This window comes from Pan paniscus, chromosome 12 (genome assembly GCF_029289425.2).
Source record: "Pan paniscus chromosome 12, NHGRI_mPanPan1-v2.0_pri, whole genome shotgun sequence".
In the NCBI taxonomy this organism is placed as follows: domain Eukaryota; kingdom Metazoa; phylum Chordata; class Mammalia; order Primates; family Hominidae; genus Pan; species Pan paniscus.
This window is the reverse complement of record NC_073261.2, coordinates 79,301,467-79,324,427: the sequence shown is the minus strand read 5'-3', so window position 1 is coordinate 79,324,427 and position 22,961 is coordinate 79,301,467. Positions and strand designations below refer to the sequence as shown.

The following is a 22,961-nucleotide window of genomic DNA, read 5'->3' as shown; positions in this document are numbered from 1 at the left end:
CCCCTGGTACCTCCCAAGGCGGGACCTGAGTCACTGAGGGCCAGAGCTCTGCCCATCCAAGCCCTGAGGCTCTGGGCTGGGCCTTTTTAGGTGCTCTGGGACTCTAACAAGAAGGCTCTGGTCTCTAAGGCCAAAAGGATGAACTCTGGCCACACAGAGCTTCACCCATCACCCCCTCCGCCTGCTGGCTGGCCCTCTCCCCCGTCATGGAGGGTTGGACCAGATATGAGAGGTGACAAACATAAGACAAGCAGCCCTGCGTTATGGGGGCGCTTGAGGGTTACTTTCCTCACTGGGTGTCTCAGTCCATTTTGTGTTGCTGTAACAGAATATCTGAGGCTGGGTAATTTATTATTATTTTGTTTTGTTTTTATTTTTTGTAGAGACAAGGTCTCACTATGTTGCCCGGGTTAGTCTTGAACTCCTGGGCTCAAGGAATCCTTCCGCCTCAGCCTCCAAAAGTGCTGGGATTACAGGCATGAGCCACCATGTGTGGCCTTTTTAAAAAATATATTTTTTATAGCAATTTACAATAAGCAGAAACTTTTTATTTGGCTCACAGTTCTGGAGGCTGAGAAGTCAAAGATCGAGGGGCACATCTGGCGAGGGCCTTCTTGCTGCCTCATCCCATGGCGGAAGGTGGAGGGGCAAGAGAGTGTGAGAGAAGGGGAAGCCGAACTCATCCTTTTACCAGGAACCCCCTCCCAAGATAACAGCATCAATCCATTCAGGAGGGCAAAGCCTCTTAAAGGTCTCACACTTCAATTCTGCTGATTGAGGCTTAAGTTGCTAACACATGAATTTTGGGGGACACATTCAATCCATAGCACTGGCTCAGTTTTTTCTGCTGTCAAATTGGGATGATAATTTAGACTCTCTTGTGACTTCAAGGAGCAGTTTTAGGGCTCAGGTGAACTGAAAGCTGTGAAAAGATAAGTCAACGTTGGGCATTTTTATCACTATATTCACATAGATGACTTGATGGCATGTGGCCTGAGCCTGAGCCCCACCTGGGACCAGGCTGGTTTCTGTTGGACCATTCTTAGTGTGGGATGAGGGTCTTTGGCCCAGATTTCCTTGTGATGCCAGCAGGGTGCTGAGAAGACAGGGAGGGAGTGCCTGGCAGAGACAGGGACCTCCAAGATGCCTTCGAGGTTCTCCTACGGTTGGTTGGCTGGGATGGTTTTTAAAATGAGTATCAGAGCTGGCTCGGGAGGAGGCACCTGCAGGTTGGAGCAGGGCCTTCAAGTTCATCTGACCTGGACCTGAGTCCCACTTTGCCTTCACTCACTGACCAGGTTCTGTAACCTCTCAGAACTTCAGTGTTCTCATCTGTAAAATGAGGCTTGCTATACCAAGCACCTAGGGCTGTTGTTAGAATTAGGTTAAATAATTCCATAAGTTAGTGGCCCAGTCATTGGGATTATTTTTATGTTTTTCACTTTGAAGCATAGCTGCCGGGCCATGTTCAGATGCTCTTGGTTCTCGGGGGGGAGTGGAAACCTGGTGCCAAGCCCCAAAGACTCATTGCGGTAAAGCCACTCCATCCTCACTGAGTCCACAGGGGAAGCTGGCCAAGGCCACAGACCCTAGCTGCCTTGTGGACAGGACAAGAGTGCACACAGTGCAAGGCCCGGCCTGACCTTAGCTACGGGGAGGGCAGCCTGCCTTGCGGGGGAGAATGAGCTGAGGGACGAGGGAGATACCTTGGGTAATCTGCGCCTGTTGGGGCAGAGGCTCTGTGGTGGCAGGCTCCGGGGAGGCCCTGACCTACCGCCATGCCGGTTCAGCATCTGTTTTCTGACTTGAAGGAGGAAGGATGTCCCGAGCAGCTGAGGAATGACACTCAGTGCCTGGCATTTTGGAGGTGCCCTGACACTGGGTGGGGCTCAGTGCACAAACAGCAGGGTCCCGGGTTCCTGGGGCCAGTGGCCTTTGCTGCTTATGCCCCATGTCTCAGGGTCCAGGACGCACCACCAGCTCTAGGCTTCTTTCTCTGTGTTCGTTTCCGGAGCTGTGGCAGGTGGCTTAGAGGGGTCTAGGCCATGAGCGGACATGGAATCTTGCTTCTGCTTGGCAGGAAAGTTCAATAGGAGCGTCTTGGCTCTGTGACCTCTGATGAGATAATTTTATTGTGAGCTTTCTGTTCACCCCTCGCCAGTGCTGCCTGAGGTCACATTCCCTGATGGGAAAGTAGAGGAGATGAAAGTAGAGGGTTCTGCAGGCCCATGGTGTTGGGGGGTATGAGGGTGTGTCCCCCAGCACCTGCTCAGTGGGGATCAGAGGCCCCTCCATACCCACCTTATCCCTGGGCTGGCACAGCCCCACACACACACCCTGAGCCCTGGCTCAGGACTCTGGGAAAACCTTAAGCTGATGTAGGCTCCTGAAGTCCATCACCAACCCTGATGAGGAAGCCTGTCATAGATTCAGATCAGAATGATACTTGAGCACTGCTGGCTTAATTAAGCTCCAGAATGAATTTTTTCAAAAAAAAGAAAAGAAAAGAAAGACTCACCCTACATGGAGAGAGAAGGTAACGCAGCCCTTTCTCCCTGTCCAGCAGCCCCCTCCCCAAACTGGCCTTCACTGTGCCTTTGGCTGCACCTCCTGCCCAGAGAGGGGAGCTTCTGTGACTGAGCCCCCTTCTCACTCCCCATCACGGGGACTCACTTCTAGAACCCGGGATCCAGAGGCCTAGCCACAGCCTCTTGACTGACCTGGAGGGCTGGGCCAGGCACTGCTCCAGGATGGGTAGAGGCCCCTACAGACCTAGAACCTGATACCAGCCCAGGAAGGGGAGGAGAAAAGGCCCAGCCACTGGCCAGAGGAGACGGCTGGCAAGGAAGTCAATTTCTTGGTGGCTCCTCAGGCTGCAGAGTCCTCCAGGATGTGACCCATCTGGCCCCTGGCCGCTGGTCCCTGCCCCTCTGAAAACAGACAACCCTTAGCCCCAGCTGAAGAGGCCTACTGGTGTTCTTCTACATCTCACTTGTAAAGGACCCCAGAAGAGAAAGGGACAGGCACTCACTACCCCAGGAGACCCCCACCTAGGTTGGGCTCCTTGTGAGTCTGGGCTCTTCTCAGCAGGAGCCTCTTCTTTTGAGGCCCAGGGGGCTCTGGGGTGAACACATCCCACCCCAGCACTGGGTGGGGCTGGAAGGGTTTGCTCCCCTCCCCATATCAGGGAAGTGGGACCCTGTGGCTTTGGAGCTGCCCTGGCTCCAGGAGGCCTGTGGTGATGGGAGTGGGAGGTTTTCAGCCTGGAGAGGCGCCTCCCTCCCTCCCATTCCAGGTCTGGTTGGACAGGTTGAGGCTGACACACCTGAGAGAATCCGGAATGCCAGAGAGCCTGGAGCTGGGCTGGAATGCCGGCCTCCCTGGAAGGATGTGTCTATGTTCCAGGGTGGCGTTAGGGAGGGCCCTTTCTGTAGAGCAGGCTCCTCCCAGCAGCCCTGGTGTCCCCAAAGGCAGGCTCCAGGGACCAGAAGGCTCCTGCAGCTTCCAGCTGATTCCTGGCTTCCCAGCTGGAAAGGCTGTTACAGAATCCCAGGAATGTGCCTTGAGCTCAGAAAGAAAATTCCCAAAATAACTAACTTCTATAAATACTTGAGGGCAGGGGTGGGGAGGGAGGGCTCAGCCTGGCCCACAGCTGGCCTAGCGCCAAGGCTGCTTCCCAGGGCAGGCCCCCCTCGAAGAAGAAGCATGCACACCCCTAGACCTTTGTGCTGCTCTGCCCTTGGAGGGCATCATCAGGCACTGAACTTATGGGCTGGGATGGTGTGCAGTGGAATTCTGAAAAGGCAAGGCCCTTTTCCCCTCATCCCCTCCCAGGCCACAGCCCCTGGCCACACGCTGTGCCTCTGCAGATGACCTGGGTCCCACAGGGAGGCTCCCCACTGAGTGTGAGCCCAGACCCCAGCAAGACCTTAGGCCCCTTAGGTTCTGCACCTGCGTGGCCGTAAGAGGCAGGGCTTGCCAGGCTCCACGTGGGCAGCATCCCTGATCGGAGGTCCACATCTGTAAGTGCGTGGGTGCCTATGGGTTCCCTGGCTCTGCATTTGGGCTACATCCTGAGCTCTGAGCCTTGTTGAGCTGCTGTCCTTTGGGGAATAACAAAGCAGGCAGGAGGCTGGGGCGCTGTCCCTCTCAGCCTGGGGAGGGGCAGGACAGGGATCACATCCATGAGCCCCACAGTAACTAAGCGTGACCTTGAGGCGGTTGTGTGGTCAGGAGGAGCTCCGCCCTCAGGGTAAGGCTTCCTGGGAGAGCAGAGTCTCGAGCACTTGAGATGTGGCCACACATCCCCACTCCCTGAGATCCAGGAAGGGAGAGGAGGAGGGTCCTGAGGTGGGAATTTCTGGGGACTTCCCCCAGAGCCCTGCACCTCCCTGGAACCATGTCTGTGGCTATAACCAGCCCAAAGCGCCCCCTTGGAGGTACGATGTCTGATCACCATAAACAACTTGGATATCACTTTCGAATCCCTGTGGGCTGGCAGCACAGCCATGGCATCTCCCAAGGGACGGTCGAAAACTGGAAGCCTCTCAGCAGATCTGGTCTCCTCTCTCAGCGTGGGGCACACCCTCACCAGGATGAGGGATGGGGGATTCACTTGGGACATTTGGATGAAATTGAGATGTCAGTTCTTGTTCCCACCATCTCCCAGGAGGCCTGTTCTCTGGGAGGGTCGGGGTGCCAGGAGGATTGTCTGCAGGTCCTAGGTGCAGCGCTGGGCTCAGGGCAGAGTAGGTGAGACCTCGCATCTTCCTGGGGCTGTGTCTTGCCCAGTTGTCAGGCAGCAAACAGCGCTGAGTTGCTACCAAACATGAACTCGGCTGGTGTCAGGGGCAGGTGGCAGAAGATCCTGTTACAGGCCCTGGGCCTCTGGGCCCCAGCCTGACCCCAGCCCGGTGTCTCCTTTCAGGTTCTAAGGTCAACATCTCAGGGTGGGGGGACATGAGCCAACCCACCCTAGCCTACAGTCCTCCCCCACAGAGAGCCATGCCCTCTCCCAGCTTCTAGAGAGATCAGCCACTCCACCCGCTCCCCACCTGAAAGGACCCTCTGCTCATCTTGAAGGCGCTGCTGTTTGCTGTCTGCCCCCGCGGTGATTTTTCAAGTTGATCATTGCAGAATCCTCACAAGAGCCCCTCGAGGAAGGACTGTTTCATTGCTTTGGTTTACAGATGAGGAAACCACAGCTCAGAGAAAGTTGGCCATTTGCCCATGGTCACGGCACTTGTCAGTGGCAGAGCTGGGATTCCAACCTGGCCAGGGCTTCCGGCCACCAAGCCCTGAGCTTTTTCCTCCCTACAGACACACACAGGAAGTTACTGCAAACCTCCGAAACTGAGAATACACACACACACACACACACACACACCAGCCTGCAGACACATCTGGCCCCTTCCCAAACACCCACATACTTCTTGATACCAGGGGTTTTCAAACTTGTTTTTAGCAGTTGAGCCCTTTTTTCAAACAAAATCCCGTGTGGAAGCCACTCCGGCCCTGCCCCTCTCTGGGAGGCCTTGCCGGCCTTTCCCTTCTGTCCTGTGTTGCTCCCTCCTGGGCAGAACTCACAGGGCTCAAACCCTCCATTTTTGGTGCTTACTTTTGTGTCTGGCGGCCCGTCGGCTGGCCTCATTCCCTCCTCCCTGTGGGCCGTGTTCCATTGTGAGCTGCTGGGGTCTGGCCCTTGGGTCTGGTGTGGGCGGAACAGCTAGGCCTGGTGCCCTGCTGGCCAGCCTGGCCGCTACCCTTGGTCCCAGGCAGCCCTGAGTCAGCACCGCTCCCATCTGGCGAGAGCGTAAGACCCTGCCTGAGGCTCCACCCCGCCTGCAGCCACCCTGTCCTCCCCTGGCCTCTGCACGCCTCATCCGTGTGTGTGGTTCCTTGCTACGGCTTTGCCCAGGGCTGACAGAGGCGCTGTGAGGACAGCCTCTTCCTCCCCCGCCCCCTGGCCGCAAGATCTCCAGCCAGCGCCTCTGGAGAGGGAGAGGCTTTTCCTAGGGCTTCCTGAGCGCCATCTTTCACTCCCACCGAACTGGTTGTGTTCCAAGCTCTCCGAGGACTTGATGAAACCAGGCATGCGCATCTTCCCCAGCGCGTCTCCATAGCAACAGAGGGCCTAACTCTGGGGAGCTCGCTGAGGAGGAAAATGTTCCAGCTAAAAATGTACATGGCCGTCAGTGGGCGGGCACCGGAGAGGGGGCTCCAGGCACGTAGAAGGCAGCTCCCCACCCCCACTGCGGCCCCCGCCTGTCCAGGAAGTCAGTGGTGGGCTTTACCTCCCGTCTTGGAACAAGAGAAGGGCCCCCCGTGCTGTCATCTCATGCCACCCTCAGGGCTGAAACAGGGATCAGTGGGACGGCATGAAGCAACCTTTGTGGGACCTGAGGCTGAAAGGGGGCCCTGCCCCTCTCCCTCCACTCACTACCCTGTCCACCCTACCCACTTCCCAGTGTGGGTAGAAGAGGATGTAGAGGGGACAAGGTGCCAGTTTCACTTCCCAGCCTCCTCTTATGACTATTCCTGTTAGTTCCTCTATCTCTTTGGTAACAGGGTTGTTTGAGCCAAACAGCAGGGCCAAGCTTCCCTGTGCGTGACCCAGACCCCCCCAGGCCTTTCATCTTTCAGCCAATCCAGCCCATTCACCCAGCACCCCATCCCCCGCCATCTGACTCTCCTCCCATGACCCTCTCCTGAGGAGCCACCGCACACGCACACGTTTGAGCTTTTCCTCCCTGGTGGCAGTGGTGAAGGCCTGTAATGCGTCCTCCTCCGTCTGTCTGCGTCCCTGGAGTGAAGGGCAGCTCTGAGCAGCAGGAAGGACTGAGACGCCTGGCCCCACTGAGTGAGAACACACTCCTGCCAGACACTTCTCAGAGCTTTACACCTCCTGACTCCTTTCAACCTCACCGCGCTCTCGAGAGAGATGCTGTGATTTTCCCATTTACAGATGAGGAAACTGAGGGCCAGAGAGCTGGGATTTGCCTAGGATCCCCCAAACGGTGTGACACAGCCAGGTCTGTTGACTTGAAAGCCAGTTCCTCGGGACCGGCAGGAACAGAGCTCCTGCAGTGGGTTTCCCAGGAGGCTGGGGTTAAAGCAGGGCTTGGGCAGGGCCAGGTAGGATTTGTATGGGGAAAGGCACAGTCACTTAACAGCGCCCAAGCCAGAGACGCGGGAATCCTCTCGAGCTGATGGCTGCTGCCACCCGTGCACCTGTGCTTGGCCCAGTTGCCAAGATGCCTGTGCCATGGGACACCCCTACTCACCCTGCCCTGTGCTTCGTCCACAGGGTCTGATGCTGAGTCGGCTGGGCCACAAGAGCTTGGCCCAGAAGGTGCTCCGTGATGCCGTGGAGAGGCAGAGTACGTGCCACGAGGCGTGGCAGGGCCTGGGCGAGGTGCTGCAGGCCCAGGGCCAGAACGAGGCTGCCGTTGACTGTTTCCTCACCGCCCTTGAGCTGGAGGCCAGCAGCCCTGTGCTGCCCTTCTCCATCATCCCCAGAGAGCTCTGACGACGCTGCAGCCGCAGGGAGGGAGGGGCTGGCCAGAGGGAGAGGCAGCAGGGAACGTGGGTCAGGGTGGGGCAACAGTGGCATCAGGTGCGGGGCCTCAGGGAAATACATGTTTAGTGAACGCCTCTGCAGCCCTCGTTATCTTGGCTGGGCCAAGAGGGCCTTCCTGGATTTCTTTGTTGGTGCCTTGGGAAACAGTCTGACTTGAACCCTAAGTGCCTTTGGAGAGTTTTGTGGTGACCAGACTTGCTCCCCAAGAGCTGGGCAGCGGGGAGCCTCACAGCTGTCCTTCACCCTCACCCATGCCTCTGGCTTGGGGTCTTGGGGGGGGTCTCACTCCCCACTCTCAGCACAGTACAGACTTCTGGATCTCTCTCAGGTCTTGCCCAGGGCAGTCACAATGTGAAGAAACTGCGGGCAAGTGGGAAGACTATGAGATTTCTGGGTTCCCTTCTCAGACTTGGAGTTAGTAGATGATTCCTGCATTGCCCCTCCTTGCCCCCTGAGACCAGCTGGGCCCCACCTTGCTCTTTCCCCCTGCTACCAAGTGCCTTTGGGGCCTCTGGGGTCTGACCAGGGGTACTGAGCACCGGCCCTAACACTTTCATTTCCACCCACCCCATCTCCCTGGAAATATGCTCCAGCCCAAGCAGCCTCCGTAGGCTTTAGATCCTGTGGTTGCTAGATCCAGTCCTTTCTAATACCCTGAGTCAACACATTACTCCTGCAGGTCTTAGGCTACAATGCAGGTCCCTTGAGGGCCACCAACATGGAGGTAGGCAGTTTCTAGGACTGTCCCCAGTACATCTCACCACCCACAGCCCTTTTTTTTGCCTTGATTCGAGCCTCACCCTGGCCTTTTGGCTTCCCCTGCCTGAGAGAGACCTGAGGAGGGGACAGAGCCCAGCCCCTCTCCTGTGGCTGAGCAGGCCGGTGTGTCCATGACACCTGTCTTCCGGGCCTGGGGGCTGTGGGTTTATGTCCTCCCTACTGGCTTCCCCGGCCCCTGCTGCATGATGCTCTTGGAACTCTTCCCCAAGGAGTCAGTCCCCCAGGCCTATCAGGGAATCCTTTTGTATCTGCACTTTGGGTTTTAGTTTCAAAGCTCCATCAGGTACAGCTTGCATTTCAGGATGTGTGGAAAGCTCGGGTGAGGGCTGCCCTGGTTCATCATAGCTCCACCTTCCTCGGAAGGAGTGGGCTGTTGGAGACCCCCCCATCCATGGCACACTAGCTCAGCACTGCATGTCCCGAGATGATTCCCAAGACAGCTGGTGCCTCCTGGCTTTCCTGCGCCAGGCCAAGGGGCACCACAGAGGACCCTGGATCCTTTGCCTCTTCTTGGTTGAAGGATCTCTATGTATGTGTGTATATAAATATAGTTTTTTATCTATATATATAAAATAGAGATCTATTTTTTTTTCTGGAATTCTGTTAGAAAAGTAAAGAAAAAGCAAATGCTGTTGGTTTATCTCAGGGTGCCCAAAGTAGTTGTAGTCAATTTTTGGTACTAGGAAAGGCACCCAATGCATTTCCTGACTTTTAAGCATTTCCTTGTTGGAAGCAGCAGAGGGCCAGGCCAAGTTGCTGACAGTGACTTTGCAGGTTGAATAAAGAAACCCTCGGAGGGGAAGCAGGCTTGTCTGAAGCAGCATGTATATTCATTGGGCATGTAGCTCCCACACCAGCCTTGAGCCAGGCCCTGGACAGGAGGGGCTGTTGCAGGATGAGGGAGGCCAGAGAAGTCATCGAAGCCAAGACCTGGGCCCAGCTGGGGAGGGATGTGGGGAAGGAAGGATGGGAGGGAGCACCCTCTGGGAAAATGTGGATTTGAGCTGGTGAGAGTGTTGCTAAGGCTGGGCTAAAGCCTGGAGGGGGTAGGAGGAGGCAAGAGGGGTCCAGGCAGGGCTGATCCTGGCCTCTGACCTGTCCAGGGCGACCCCTGAAGCCCCTGCTGCCTCTGGGCATTGCTGGGAGAGGCCAAGGCAGGACTCACGTCTGAACAGAGATCCCCTCGGGCATTGCTGATGGGCCACCTTCAGCTGCAGGGAAGAAGCCTAGGAGAGGAGGCATGGGAGGGACCTGGGCCTTGTTCAGATTGGCCACCTCTGCTGAGAAGTCCATACCAGTACACCCCTAATAAGTTATGCCACATACCAACGTACTGTGGATATTATAACCTGCATTAAAACAACTCTAAAGAACGCTGCTCATTTACACAGAAGCTCTGTTTCTTCATGTACCCCAGGGGATCACCATAGCACCCCCAAGGCTGCAGCCACCTCATTTTGAAGACAGCTGCCCTGAGGCTTCCCCTCAAACCCAGGGCTGTTCTTGGCTGTCTGGACTCTTCCCTCTTGCGGCGCCTCCGGGCGGCCTGGCCTCCCCCAGTGCCCACCCTCCGTGCCACGCTCAGCCAGACATTGCTGTCCCCGTAAGGAAGGGCTTTGCTTGCAGCCTTTGGGTGCCCAGCTTCTCTTGCTGTGGCCTTATTTTAAGGTAACACATTTACAAGCTTGAGTGATTGAACACTTGGTATCAAATTTCTTGTCATGTACCCTAACCCCCAGCTCATGGCCTCCTTGGGCGAGAAGTACAGGCCACCTTAGGTGGCAGGGGGTGTCTGCCAGCCTGGGGGAGAGGCTTAGAAACTCATCCTGCAGGGAGGGGAATGGAGGGAATGTGGAAGGAGGGAAGGCTCTGCCTTCCTCTTCTGATGGGAACAGGGTTTCCCAAGCTGACCTTAAGTTGGTCGAATGTTGGAGAGTCACGCAGCGGTGGAGACCTGCTGAGGGCCCCAGGCACTGCCTTACCCCAGTTGCCCATCTGCAGGCCCTGTGCTCACACAGAAACCCTCACTGGAGAGTGAGGCACCTGGCTCCTGTGTCTAAACACACCATGCTGGGACCAGGGTTAGAGTCTGGGGACAGACCTCAGACTGCCTCTCACCCCCTCAGACTTCCACCCACGTGCCACTTTCCAGGACACAGCTCCCAGTTGTGCACTTACATATTAATAGTCTTTCCTGCAGGCACAAATATGAATGGCATTTCAGCCGCCACCACCCAGACTCCTTTCTGGTACCAAAGTGCTCATTGTTGCACTCCCATCCCCCACCCAGCACTCAGATGTCGTCACTGTGCAAATATTTCTTGGGCTTGGGAAGCCTCTGACTAACCAAACCTCCCCATCCGCCTAGACTTTGATGATGACCCACGGGCAGGGAGCCTCATGCCTAAGTGGCCTGTGAAACCGACCCATGAGGTACTGATCCAAAGGATCCTGAGAGGTCAGGGAGGTCCTGACTCGAAAGGATCCCCCCACCACCCGTCCCCTGCCAGAAACTTCTTAGAATTTTCATCAAGCTCTTTCAGTTGCAAAGAACAGAGACACCCTGAAGGTAACTCAAAAGATAAGAGGGAGCTCACTGGAGCCCTAGGGCAGGAAATGGAGTGCCCAGGCCTGGGGCCAAAGCAGCCACACACTGTGAAGGAGACAGCAGGGTGACACTGCAGTCACCAGTCTGAGCTTGAAGGTACAGCTCTACCACTACAAGCTGTGTGGCCTTGAGCAAGTTTCTTAATCTCTCTTTAGCCATTTCTTCATCTGTACAATAAGAATGGTGGTATAGTGCCTGCTCTGTGGATTATGATTAAGTGATCCTAGAACAGTGCCTGGCCCATAGTAATTGCTCAATACACGTCAGCAATTATCACTCAATACACGTGAGCAATTATCTTCTCTGCCTTTGCTGGCTCCACCCTCCTCTTCCCGCTACTGACTTCACGGAGAGGTGCTGCTCCCCTAGAACCATATTCAACACTGCCCTGGCCCTCCAGCCCCACCCCTGACTGACCTACCACCTACAGCACTTTGGCCACTCCCCTCCTAATGGCTAAATCTTGAACGAGAGGATCTGATTGGTCCCACTCATTTTTCCATGGGTCACTAGGCAGCCCGCAGACTGATTTTCCTTGGATAGGTGCCTTCTCTTGATCCAATCAGCTATGACCAGGAGCCATGGGCCTCAGGACACATACGGCTGCTTTTGCAGCTGGAGTGCTAAGTGGGCAATGCCCAGGGCCCTTCTGGTCCCCGGCCTGTGTCAGCCCATCACGCCATGCCATGTCCTTTCTGGGCAATGGGTACAATGCAGGTCCCTCTAGAGAGGGCAGACAACAGAACACAGCCCCTTAAACACCCTCCTTTCTCCTTCGCATCATCATCACCTTAGGGTCCATCCATGGAGGGGTCCTGTCCTGCTTCTGGTCTTGGAATGAAGATGACAATGGGAATACTAACATGCCTCCTGCACTGTACTGCTAATACGATGCTTCACTTACCAGTGAACTCTCTTCTCATCACTCCTTTGATTGGGAACCTCTCCAATCGACAACCTTGGGAGGTGGGTTTTGTCCCCAAGAAAGGTGAAGAGATCACGGGGCCTCCACTCTCAGTGACTTGGTACAGGGCAGGGCCTGGGAGCGCACGGCCTTGCCCTTGGAAGACACTGTGTAGTGCCGCCTCACCCATTCTGGGCAGAGGCAGGAGCCTCCCCGAATCGCCGGAGCAGAAGGACCCCTCTGGGATCCATGGAAATTCGCATCACCAGGAGTCCTCTACGGGAGTGCCCAGGAGAGGAAGATACATGGGTCCAGGGGCCTCTTGGGTGCCCGGAACCCCCACTTGCCAGCCCCGCCCCACCACCAGCTTCGCCCCACTGGCTGCAGAGGAATGACAGTGCTCTGCGATGCCTACTACCCCAGCTCCTCTGCAGTGGGAGTAGAGGACCCTTAAGCAGCGGTCACACAAGAGGCTGGACATTGCCCCCAAATAGTGTGTTCAGAAGATGCCCGAAAGCATGGGCAGCCATGGGAACTGCGTTGGGTCATGGGGCCCCACGATCCTAACCACTCGCTGACGGCATCGTGGCTAGGTTCCAGAACCAGTGTGTCCCCCATGGGCTGGCCCACAGCCTCAGAGATGCTGACACCCCCACATAGGGGCCCCCAACACAGGTGGGGGCTGTCATTGTTCTCTTGTTCTTGTTCCCGCTCACCCTCAGTCTCTCACTCTCTTAACTGTCTCTGGAATTTGGCAAGAAGTCCTTGTGGACTTCTTTAAAAACACGTATCATTGTTTCTTGAACCATTTGAGAACAGGTTGCATAAATGGTGCCCTGTTCCCCTTAATACTTCAGTATGTGTTTACCAAGAACAAAGGTCATCCCTGTATCTAACCACAGCAGAGTTAACAAATAGGACATTCAACACTGCCACTGTGCTCTTATCTAATCCACCACCCCTATTTCAGGTTAGGCACTAGTTTTCCTTAGAGTGTTCTTCTCCAGCTCAGGGTCACACCCTCCACTTTACAGCCAGCTCCTTCTGCTCCTCTAATCTGGAAGAGCTCCTCCTCTCCCTTTGCCTTTTGTGATGCTGACATTGCCGAAGGCTGCAGTGGCCTGGCCTCTGCAGTGTGACAGTGAGGTAGGCAGAGGGAAGCGGGGGTGGGGGGGCAGCAGGGGGGGCCAGGGGGAGCAGAGGCTAGAAAGCAGCTGAAGCCAAGGGGCTGAGAGAATGGAGAATCATTGATTGGTAGGAGCTAGAAGATAAAAGCAAAACTGAAGGGCAGGTGAATCTCTGTGCAGGCAGAGCTCTGGAAACAAAAGAAATGGCCACCTACTTGCAAGGTGCATAGAGATGATGGAAACACTGGAGCTCCATTACGTCCTGAATGAGCTTGCCAACTCCTGGGGCCTAACTGCGGGCAAGAGTCCCATCTGCCTCCTCTCCTTATACGGTGGCCCCCATGAAGACTTGAGGGACTGTGAGTGTGTCTGTTCCTGGCAGCCCTGCACATCCCCAGAGAGAGGCTCACTCTGCTTCCCTGCACCATCAGACAAGCGGAAGCGGGACATGTTCCAGAACTTCACCGATTGCTTTTGTCTGTGGCACCCACACCCACTCAGAGAGCACATGTGCCAAGCTGGGAATGGGGCAGGCATGGGAGACTTCCTGAAGAGCAGCAGCTCTGACCCCTGAGGTGGGGCCCATCCCCACGTGAAGGTCAGGAGCACAGACGGTCTCCCCAAGGGTGCACACAGCTGGGCAGTCTCCTGCCACCCTGACTGTGATCTCTCATTTCAGCCTGGGCCCAGAAGGAAGAGGCCATTGCAAGCTTCCTCTCTCTTGTCTGTGCCAGGCCTGAGCCATCTCAGGAGCACACAGCTCACTCCCCAGCCCCCACCCAAGGGCCAGGGCTCAGTGGCTGTAGTGGTGGCATCCTGCCCAGCACACACACTCCACCCCTAAGAACACCCACGCCAAGGGTACAGGGCCTGGTGCAAGCTGGGCTGAGCCCACAGAGGCCCCTCCTGTCCTGGGGGAGGTAGGAGAAGGGCTGGGTGCTCTCCCCCATGCAGAGAACGTTCTGAGCTGGGAGCCCCACCCTTCTAGGTGCTTGTCTTCTTTCCTTTCTCTTCTTTCTTCCTTCCTTCCTTCCTTCACTTCTTTCTCTCCCTTTCCTTTCCTTTTTCCTTTCCTTCCCTTTCCTTTCTTCTCTCTCCCTCTCTTTCTTTTTCTTTTTTTTTTTTTTTTTGGAGACAGAGTCTCGCCCTGTCTCCCAGGCTGGAGTGCAATGGCGTGATCTCAGCTCATTGCAACCTCTACCTCCTGGGTTCAAGTGATTCTCCTGCCTCTGCCTCCCGAGTAGCTGGGAGCCACCCTCCACCATGCCTGGCTAATTTTTTGTATTTTTAGTAGAGACAGGATTTCACTATTTTGGCCAGGCTAGTCTCGAACTCCCGACCTCAAGTGATCCGCCGGCCTCAGCCTCCCAAAGTGCTGGGATTACAGGCATGAGCCACTGCACCCAGCCTTTCCTCTTTTCTTTTCCAGTCCATCAGGCCTCCTGTGGCCTCAAAGAGCCATGCCTCCCATGCCCACCCCACACCCTGCAAGACGCCTTTCCAGAATGCCCACTCCTTGCTTGTGCCTTGTCCTTTAAGATCCTTCCCACGCCTTCTAGAAGTCCTCTGCCAACTGCCTCCCACCCTACGGGGCCCTTATGCTTTGGCAGAACACCCAGAGGCCAGCACAGCCCTGTGGGTTCTGCTTCTTGGGTTGGACCCCCACATTCCACATACCCGGGCTCAGCCACACTGGTGGGTGCCCCCATGAATGGAACACCAAGCTGGGTCCCAGGAGGCGCCCCTGTGGCTGGGAGGCTTGAGGTACAAATGTGGAGTGAGGCCGCCATGTCCCCACCCACAGGCTGACCTTGGCCTTCTCTCTCTGCCCAGATGGACTTGCCCAAGCCATGCACCATCCCAGCTCTGTACCCTGGTGGTGTCTGGGAGGGGACTTTACACAGAAGCACAGCCCTCCTGAGCCTATTGTGGCTGTTCAAGGGCCTGTAATTGGTCCCAAAGTCATTATATTTTCTTAATAAAGTTCTACATATGTTTAATCCTATTCTATAAATTACTTTATAGATATGCATCTTTACATTAGGATCTTCTGGGACACACGGGCCATTGAACACAATTTTCAGAACTTTCATATTCATGTCTATGAAGATATTTCAGATAAAGCACTTTAAAAAGTCTTGAATAATGTGGCCACCAGAGATTTTATCTGGAGCCATAAGTACCATTTGTAAAACAGGAGAGTTCTTCCCATCCCTGACCCCATTCTCCATAATGCAACTTTTAACTAGATTGCTTTTTAAGTGATCTACAAAGAGCGTGTTGATAACATCTAACATGAGCAACCATAAAATCAAACCTCCGGGGATGATTTATAAATCAGTTCTAAATTTCTTTACTACTTTTTCTTTTTTAAATATTTCATCAGATGATTTCCATCAGCATCCAACACCAGCAATGACTGAGGTTATTCAGGCCAAGAGATCTTCCCTAAATAGTATTTTGTGACTCAAAATAATCCAAGGAGCCTCCCCACACTTCAAGGTGACTTTCTACAAGGCTTCTATTTCCTGATAGATCATTGTAAGGGATCCAGAGAAAGGTTAGAAAGAGAAAGGTTAGAAAGGTAGTGTGGTAGGCTGAAATGTCCCCCCAAAAGTGTCCATGTTCTAACCCCCAGAACCTGTGAATATATTACCTTACAGGGTAAAAGGGATTTGAAAATGTGATTGAATTACGAATCTTGAGATGAGGCCAGGCGAGGTGGCTCACGCCTGTAATCCCAGCACTTTGGAAGGCCAAGGCGGGTGGATCACTTGAGGTCAGGAGTTTGAGACCAGCCTGGCCAACATGGTGAAAACCCATCTCTAGTAAAAATACAAAAAATCAGCCGGGCGTGGTGGCGCCCACCTGTAATCCCAGCTACTTGGGAGGCTGAGGCAGGAGAATCACTTGAACCTGGGAGGTAGAGGTCTCAGTGAGCTGAAATCGCGCCACTGCACTCCAGCCTGGGTGGCAAGAGTGAGACTCCATCTCAAAAATAAATAAATAAATAAATAAATAAATAAATAAATAAATAAGAATCTTGAGATGAGGAGGTTATCCTGGATTATCCAGTGGGCCCAATATAACTACAACAGTCCTTATATAAGGCAGGCAGGAGGGTCAGAGTCAACAGGGGAGATGTGATGATGGAAATGAGAGTGGAGCGATCGGAGGAAGGGCTGCAAGGAAAGAAATGCAAGTGGCCTCGAGAAGCAGAAGACAAGGAAGCCAACTCTCAGAGCTTCCAGAAGGAACCAGCCCTGTCAAAATCCTCACTTTGGCCAAATAAGAATGATTTTGGATTTCTGACCTCTAGACCTGTAAGGCAATAAAATTGTGTTGTTTTGAGCAACAAAGTCTGTGGTCATTTGTTACAGCAGCCACAAGAAATTCATACAGAGGGTTGAGTGAATGAGCTACCCCAGCACAGATGGGCACAACGGCTCAGGGAGGCCTTTGTCAACCTGCGCTTTGGGGTATTCTGCAAGTCCAGCTCCCATGCCCAGCCCAGGAGGGGCTGAGGATTAGAAGCCTGAATAGGCGCGATCCTGCCTGGTATATTTCCAAGTGTCCACTCTGATGCTGTTCAATCGGGAAAGCTCCAGCAACTTCCCTCCTCCTTGATGGCCCTCAGTGACCATGCAGAGCCTTGGAGCCCTGGAACTTCAGAGCAGGGAAGAGGGGGCAGCGGCCAGCCTTCATCAAGCCCTGCACTCCACCTGTGACCAGCACAGCTCCCAGCACATTGCCTTGCTGTCCCCCACGGCCTCCTCCCAGGCTGCTAGGCTGCAATGGGGTGAGGTGAATAGAATGCTTGTCAGTACCTGCCTCTGCCCCCACCCAGCCCACTCTGGTGACCAAAGATGCGGTGTCATAGCCCGAGTTACCTTCCTGCAGTCACCCTGTCTGCCTACAGTTTTCAGGAACTAAAGCACACTCCCACCAAAGCAGTCACGGTGCTACCTTGCTCCCATGCTAGTTAGACCCCCTGGAGCCCCTACAACTGTCTAGAAGGATGGCACCTTTTTCTGGGCTCAAATATGGGCAAGGCTGTTGTTAACAAGACAATTGAGGGGTATGTACTGGGAGGCCTTCCCCTACAAGTCCATCCCCAGGAGCCCCTTCTCTTGCCACTCCGTCCTCCCTCCTCCCATCACCCATCTCCTGCTCCTTCCTTCCTCATGCCCCCACCACCTCCTAGCCTCCCATGGTTCCAGCCTTGGCCCCTCCTGCTCTCCAGAGTTGCCTTTTCTCTGAGGAGGCTGCAAATAAGCCCAGCCAGGGTCTGGGGCTTGGGCACTGGCCCCCAAAGCCCACCCAGCCCTGCTAAGAGGAGGGTGGGACGGGCAGGTCATGAGGCCCTGAATCCAGAGCCCAACCCCTTCCCTTTGAGCCTGGCAGGTTCTATGCACCTGCAGCCCTGCCCTTGGCCAAAACCAAGGGGTCTGTAGGGACCCCAGCCAAGAATCAGACCAGCAAAAGCACATGGGTTCAGGCCCTTGCTTGTCCTTCTACCCAGAACAACTGTCACCTGGTCATGGTCAGGCACTAGCTTTCCCCAGAAAATCATGTAGGAGTGCAGTTGGCCGGCACCCCAGGGATCAGGAAGCTGAGATCAGTGAGAAAGAGGAGGGTCAGGGGCAAGGAACCCTATCTGGGCAAAAGCCCAGAGCAGGAAGAAACATCCGCTGGGGGAAACGGAGGCAGCCCAGATGGCCCTGCAGAATCTTCTCCATGGGTTCCACCTCCAGGGGAAGTCTCTGCAGGCCCCCACCCTCTTCCTGCAAGCTGGTATAAACGCTCTCCCCTTATGATTCCAACAGGGTCCTCATTCTCTCCTGGGATGCCAGGGAGCTGCCCTCCACCCCAATTACACGCACCTCACACGGGCCCCCGCAGCCGTGCCTGCAGCAAAGGTCTGGGCCCTTCTGACCACAGCTCATGGCCCAGGCGCAGACCTCTGACCCAAGCTGGCAACTGGATCTCTCTCCTAGGAACTGGAGACTTGAACCAAGGAGGTGCCGGCTCTATTCTTTTAGAATGTTGACTCAGAAAGCGATATGAGGAGAGGCTGAGGTCGCCGCATTTGATCCTCTACATATAAAGAGGCAGTGAAAGCCAGCCTCCAGAGGGAGAAAAAAGCAGGCCTGAGAGAGGCGGAGGGGAGACCCTGAGGCCTGAGAGGGTGAGAGAGTGAGAGCAAGAACACACACACACACACACACACACACACACAGAGAGAGAGAGAGAGAGAGAGACAGAGAGAGAGACCTGAGAGAGGCAGAGGGGAGACCATGAGGCCTGAGAGAGAGGAGGGAGACCATGAGGCCTGAGAGAGTGAGAGCAAGACACACACACACACACACACACACACACACACACACACACACACACACACACACAGTGAGTGAGAGAGAGAGAGAGAGAGAGAGAGATGGTTCTTGCCAGCCCCTGGTTTACACTTTTGTCGATGAGATGCCTCTAAATCCTTACAATCTGACCCCCTTCTTCCCCTTGCTAGTTTGAGGGGTTTCTCTAACCTTTCTAACAATGAGCCTTGGCTAAGATACACGTGGCCATCTCCCGCCTCTATCTCATTCTAGAACAGCATCTGAGTGCCAGGTGCTGCCTGAGATGTTGCTTCCTAGAGAAAACACCCTCCGTCAGAACCTCCAGCCATTACTTTCGATCATGCAGGGGACTTTAGCCCACTTGGAGAATAAAATTGGAAACTATCTTCCCTGCAGCCATCTTCTCATCAAAGTGGGACAGGAGACACTATCCTGAGACATCAGTCTGATCTTCCAAGTGTCTGTTTTCTGCTCCAAAGGAATGTAATTGTAGGGCGTTTATTCCACAAATGTGAATACATTCCAGGAGATGATGGCCTTCCCTTTCGCCCCTCAACAACCATTTTACAAGGGCCTGTAAGTCTAGGGCTTTGTTGCAGCCAAAAAGAGACATTCCCTTTGGTTGGAGCCCAATTCACAGGGCAGTTGTGGGAGGAGGGTAATGTGTGTGTGGGAGGAAGAGCGGGATTCTCGGGGGAACCAAAGCGGGGACCTAGAGAAGCCAGCATCATAGCAGTTAATGGGGAGGGGCTGGGCTATTTACTAAAATATAACAAAATGTAAGCATTTTATTAGCTCTTCATTTTATTAGCTTTTTAAAAAGACCCTTTGCAATGATTTATTAATCACTCTGGAATCTCCCTAGCCTTTGCTGAGACACCACTGTCATGCATAGGATCTGCCTAGCTAGAGCCCCTTGGGCAGAAAGCATGTGGTCCCAGCCTTCTGAGGACCCTCATCCCCTCCCACACCCTCACTTGCACCCTCCACTGTCATTGGTCTAGACTGCCTCTGTTCCCCTCCAGCAAATGTTTATTCCTGCCCTGGGCCTTTGCCCAGATAGGCTTCCTCACCCCTGACTCTTTCCTCTGCTGATCACAGCCTCCTGATCCCTGGGGTGCCGGCCAATCTACCCTCCTCCGTGCGGGCCACCCCTTACCTCCCAGGCTCAGGCCACACTGCCTTCTCCTTCCTCTGAATGCCTGCGGCCTTCCTTGTCACAATGGCTCCTCTGTGCACCTGGTGCAATGATTTGGCAACTTCCTGAAACTACAGCTCGTCTTCCTGTTGGAACTGCCATCCGCGTGAGGGCAGCCCCTGAGCTTCAAACACAGGGCAACTGGCAGGAGATCCTTGGCACAGCTTGTATGGCCTTCCCCCAGCCGGCACTACCCCACACTCCATTTCTGGCACAACCCTCCCCAAACTCAGTCACATGCCTCATTCATCTTTGTTTCAAGACTCCACTCTCCAACCCCAGCTCAGCACCTTGCACATAGCAGATACTCAAAATGTTGTTGACTTGAAAACACAAATATTCATCAGGTTGAATCAATATTGTTCTTTTCAGGGGATTCAAAGAGAGAAAGAACCAGTTTTGGGGATGCTGTGACGCTCAGCTTGGCCTCTGTTTAATGCTGACCGCCCACGGAAGTCTTCAAGAGGGCCATGAGGCCTTATAACTCTGATGCAGTTGAGTTCCAGCTAGAGAGAACAAGGCCACACAGAGCAGAGACCAGACATCTCAGGGCCTGTCTGAGAGCAGCCCGGGGCACAGTCTGTCCGAATCTGCTCTTTGGTAATAAGCATAGTGAACACATAATTTATTGCTCAGACCAGGACACTTTTGAGAGAGAACTGGTAATTATGCTGGGACTATCCCAGATAAGCAAGCAGGACAGTCACCTCAAGCAATCAATCATGTTCTGTGGCCAAACCCCTCCAAGGAATAGACAAAATACAGTTTTCTAAACATGAGAACGTGCTAAACCTCAAAGTAGAGCTTGGTGCCAAGATCACTTTATTTTAAAAGCCAATTGTGTTGTTGAAGAAAAGGCTATGCTCTTGGCCCATTTTGGCTATGGTCGGAGACTGCTTAGGGAATTGTCTTAAAGTTGTATATGCTCCTGGGCCTGGGGTTTTCTGAAAACAGAGCAGAAAACAGGGACTGATGAGACAGTGAAACCAAAACCCTGAGGCTCCTGTGCCTAGCCACTGGCTTGGATGTGGTGGACAAATTCCCCAAGGATGAAGACCAGGGCCACACCAGCCTGGGCTGAAGCCTGGCAGACCCTCGAATTGGAGCATGTCCTTGGAGCAGAGGCTGCTCCTGTTAGGGGCTCACCATGAGGCTGGAGGGGGGCTGAGAGGCCAGGCCAAGCCAGGGGCCGCCTAGAACCTGCTGGGAGAGGCGGGGTCACATGCCACCTGCATCTCAAGGCACACCTTCTCCCAAAGGGCACTTGGCCCAGGCAACTCCTATCCCAAGGAATGCCACATCTTTCCCCCTGGTGACCTCAGCCTAGCAAGAAGTGAGTGAAGAGAATTAATTCTGAACCTGATTGGTCTAACTCAAAAGCCCAAATCGCCTCTCAAACTCGGGTTGGGTTTTAGTTATTGACCCAGAGTTATTAAAGTAAGGTGTTTCTCAACCAGGGTCCATGGACCCCAGGGTCAGAAGTGTTCTCAAGGGATCCACGAGTTCTAATTTTTAAAAGTCATGTTTTTGTTTTTATAAAATGCTTGAACAAATATTATTATTTATTTATATATTTTTTTGAGACAGAGTCTCGCTCTGTTGCTAGGCTGGAGTGTAGTGCGCGCTATCTCGGCTCACTGCAATCTCTGCCTCCCGGGTTCAAGCGATTCTCCTGCCTCAGCCTCCCAAGTAGCTGGGATTACAGGTGCCCGCCACCACCACACCCAGCTAAATTTTTTTGTATTTTTAGTAGAGATGGGGTTTCACCATGTTGCCCAGGTTGGTCTTGATCTCCTGACCTTGTGATCTGCCCACCTCCGCCTCCCAAAGTGTTGGGATTACAGGTGTGAGCCACAGCACCCAGCTGGGGTTTTTTGTTTTTTTTTTGTTTGTTTGTTTCTGTTTTTTTTTTGAGATACGCTCTCACTCTGTCATCCAGCATGGAGTGCAGTGGCAGGACCTCAGCTCACTGCAACCTCCACCTCCTGGGCTTAAGCGATTCTCATGCCTCACCCACCTGAGTAGCTGGGATTACAGGGGTGCGCCACCACACCTGGCCCTATTTTACCAATTATTTAAACAAAGCTTCTCTTCTGTAGTGATAAAATACAAATAAATGCCATTTCCATAGACTAAGACTTCAATTTCTTAGGTCGGTGTCTTCCCATGCTGGTGGCACATGCACATATTCTTGAAGTCCGAAGGCATTTGAGACACCAGTGTAATGGTTAAGATCAAGGGTTTTACAGTCCAACAAGCCTGAGTTCCAGTCCTAGTCCCACAACCAACAGCTCAGTGGGAGCCTGGGCATGGGCTTCCCGTACCTTACCCATCAAACGGGGCAGAGTACCTGCCTCTAGGGTGCTATGAGGCTCACTGGTGTCTCTCTAAGACAAAGAGGCTTGGACAGGCCAGCAGTTAGCTACCACCACTATTATTTTTTACTATTATCACCTACTTGTCATTTCCACCCTGCCCTGCAGTTTCTTATCTCTTCAGGAAACAGCGAGAGTGGAGCAGAGCAGTCAGTCCAGAGCACATGAGATCAGCTGCCTGCAGAAACCGCTTTAAATGACAGGATGTTTCCCTTGCCAAAAGCAGAGGAGCAGCCTGGAAATCTAATCAAGTCCTGGCCAAACGTCAAAGGAAGCTGAAGCCTTTATTATTGCTATTAATGAGGGTTCAAAGTGCATGTGGAGTCCTGGGAGGCCAGGGCAGAGAAAAGAAGGTTCAGGGGGCCTGCATCTCACAAGGCCACCCCTCAGGAGGCTGCTGGTTGGGGTTCAGCCACCTTGAGAACATCAAGCTCAGTTCCCCTCCCCTGATTTCACTGCCACCAACAACCTTGTGGTTGTCTTCAGCTTCCATGAAAATTTTCTATAAGGGAGAGACTCCACCAATCAGTGCTCCAGTCACCACGCCCGTATGGTGAATGCTTAGAAGTTAACACTACATCTTCTGTTGCCTGGGAGTTTGGTCAGCATGACTCAGTGTTCCTGAGAATGCCTGACCCCGTGGGCTCTGACAAACATGTTTCTGGATCATGGTGATGCCACTAAGGTGTGTGGATCCCCCAGCCTCCTGCTGTCAGTCTGTCTGCAATTTTACTGGCAGAGCCTCCCCATTATCACTCTAGATAAAGGCTGTGCTACCTTACTCTGCTGCCCAGCAGCTCTGGGGCAGAGATTCTGAAGGCCATGGCCCGGGATATAGGCTAAGTAGGGCTAGGGGAGGTGATTTGCAGCCCAGGCAGTGGCAGTACTAGTCCTCTCCTACCCACCGCTCCAACTTCTCCTCCTAGCCCCTTGACTCCCCTGGGTGGGCCCATTTTCTTACAGGCAGAATTTGTATTTCTGTTTCCCCAGCCACCTCAAATGAGTCTACATACCAGCAAGTCTTGGGGACTTTCAG

At 53.9% G+C, this 22,961-nt stretch overlaps 2 protein-coding genes across 10 annotated transcripts in view; one reads left to right on the top strand and one right to left on the bottom strand.

Annotated features, from left to right (window-relative positions):
- Window positions 1-9,166, top strand: part of TTC7A (tetratricopeptide repeat domain 7A) — a 158,717-nt gene extending 149,551 nt beyond the window's left edge. For all 8 annotated transcript variants that reach the window (XM_055108008.1, XM_055108009.2, XM_034953071.3 and 5 more), the window contains one exon: window positions 7,307-9,166. In XM_055108008.1, coding sequence (XP_054963983.1) covers window positions 7,307-7,528 — 222 coding nt within the window. In that variant the 3' untranslated portion in view covers window positions 7,529-9,166. The remainder of the gene's footprint in view (window positions 1-7,306) is intronic.
- An 11,124-nt stretch (window positions 9,167-20,290) lies between these two features.
- The window catches only part of STPG4 (sperm-tail PG-rich repeat containing 4), a 72,507-nt gene continuing 69,836 nt past the window's right edge, over window positions 20,291-22,961 (bottom strand). For both annotated transcript variants that reach the window (XM_055108006.2, XM_055108005.2), the window contains exon 9: window positions 20,291-20,494. In XM_055108006.2, coding sequence (XP_054963981.1) covers window positions 20,378-20,494 — 117 coding nt within the window. In that variant the 3' untranslated portion in view covers window positions 20,291-20,377. The remainder of the gene's footprint in view (window positions 20,495-22,961) is intronic.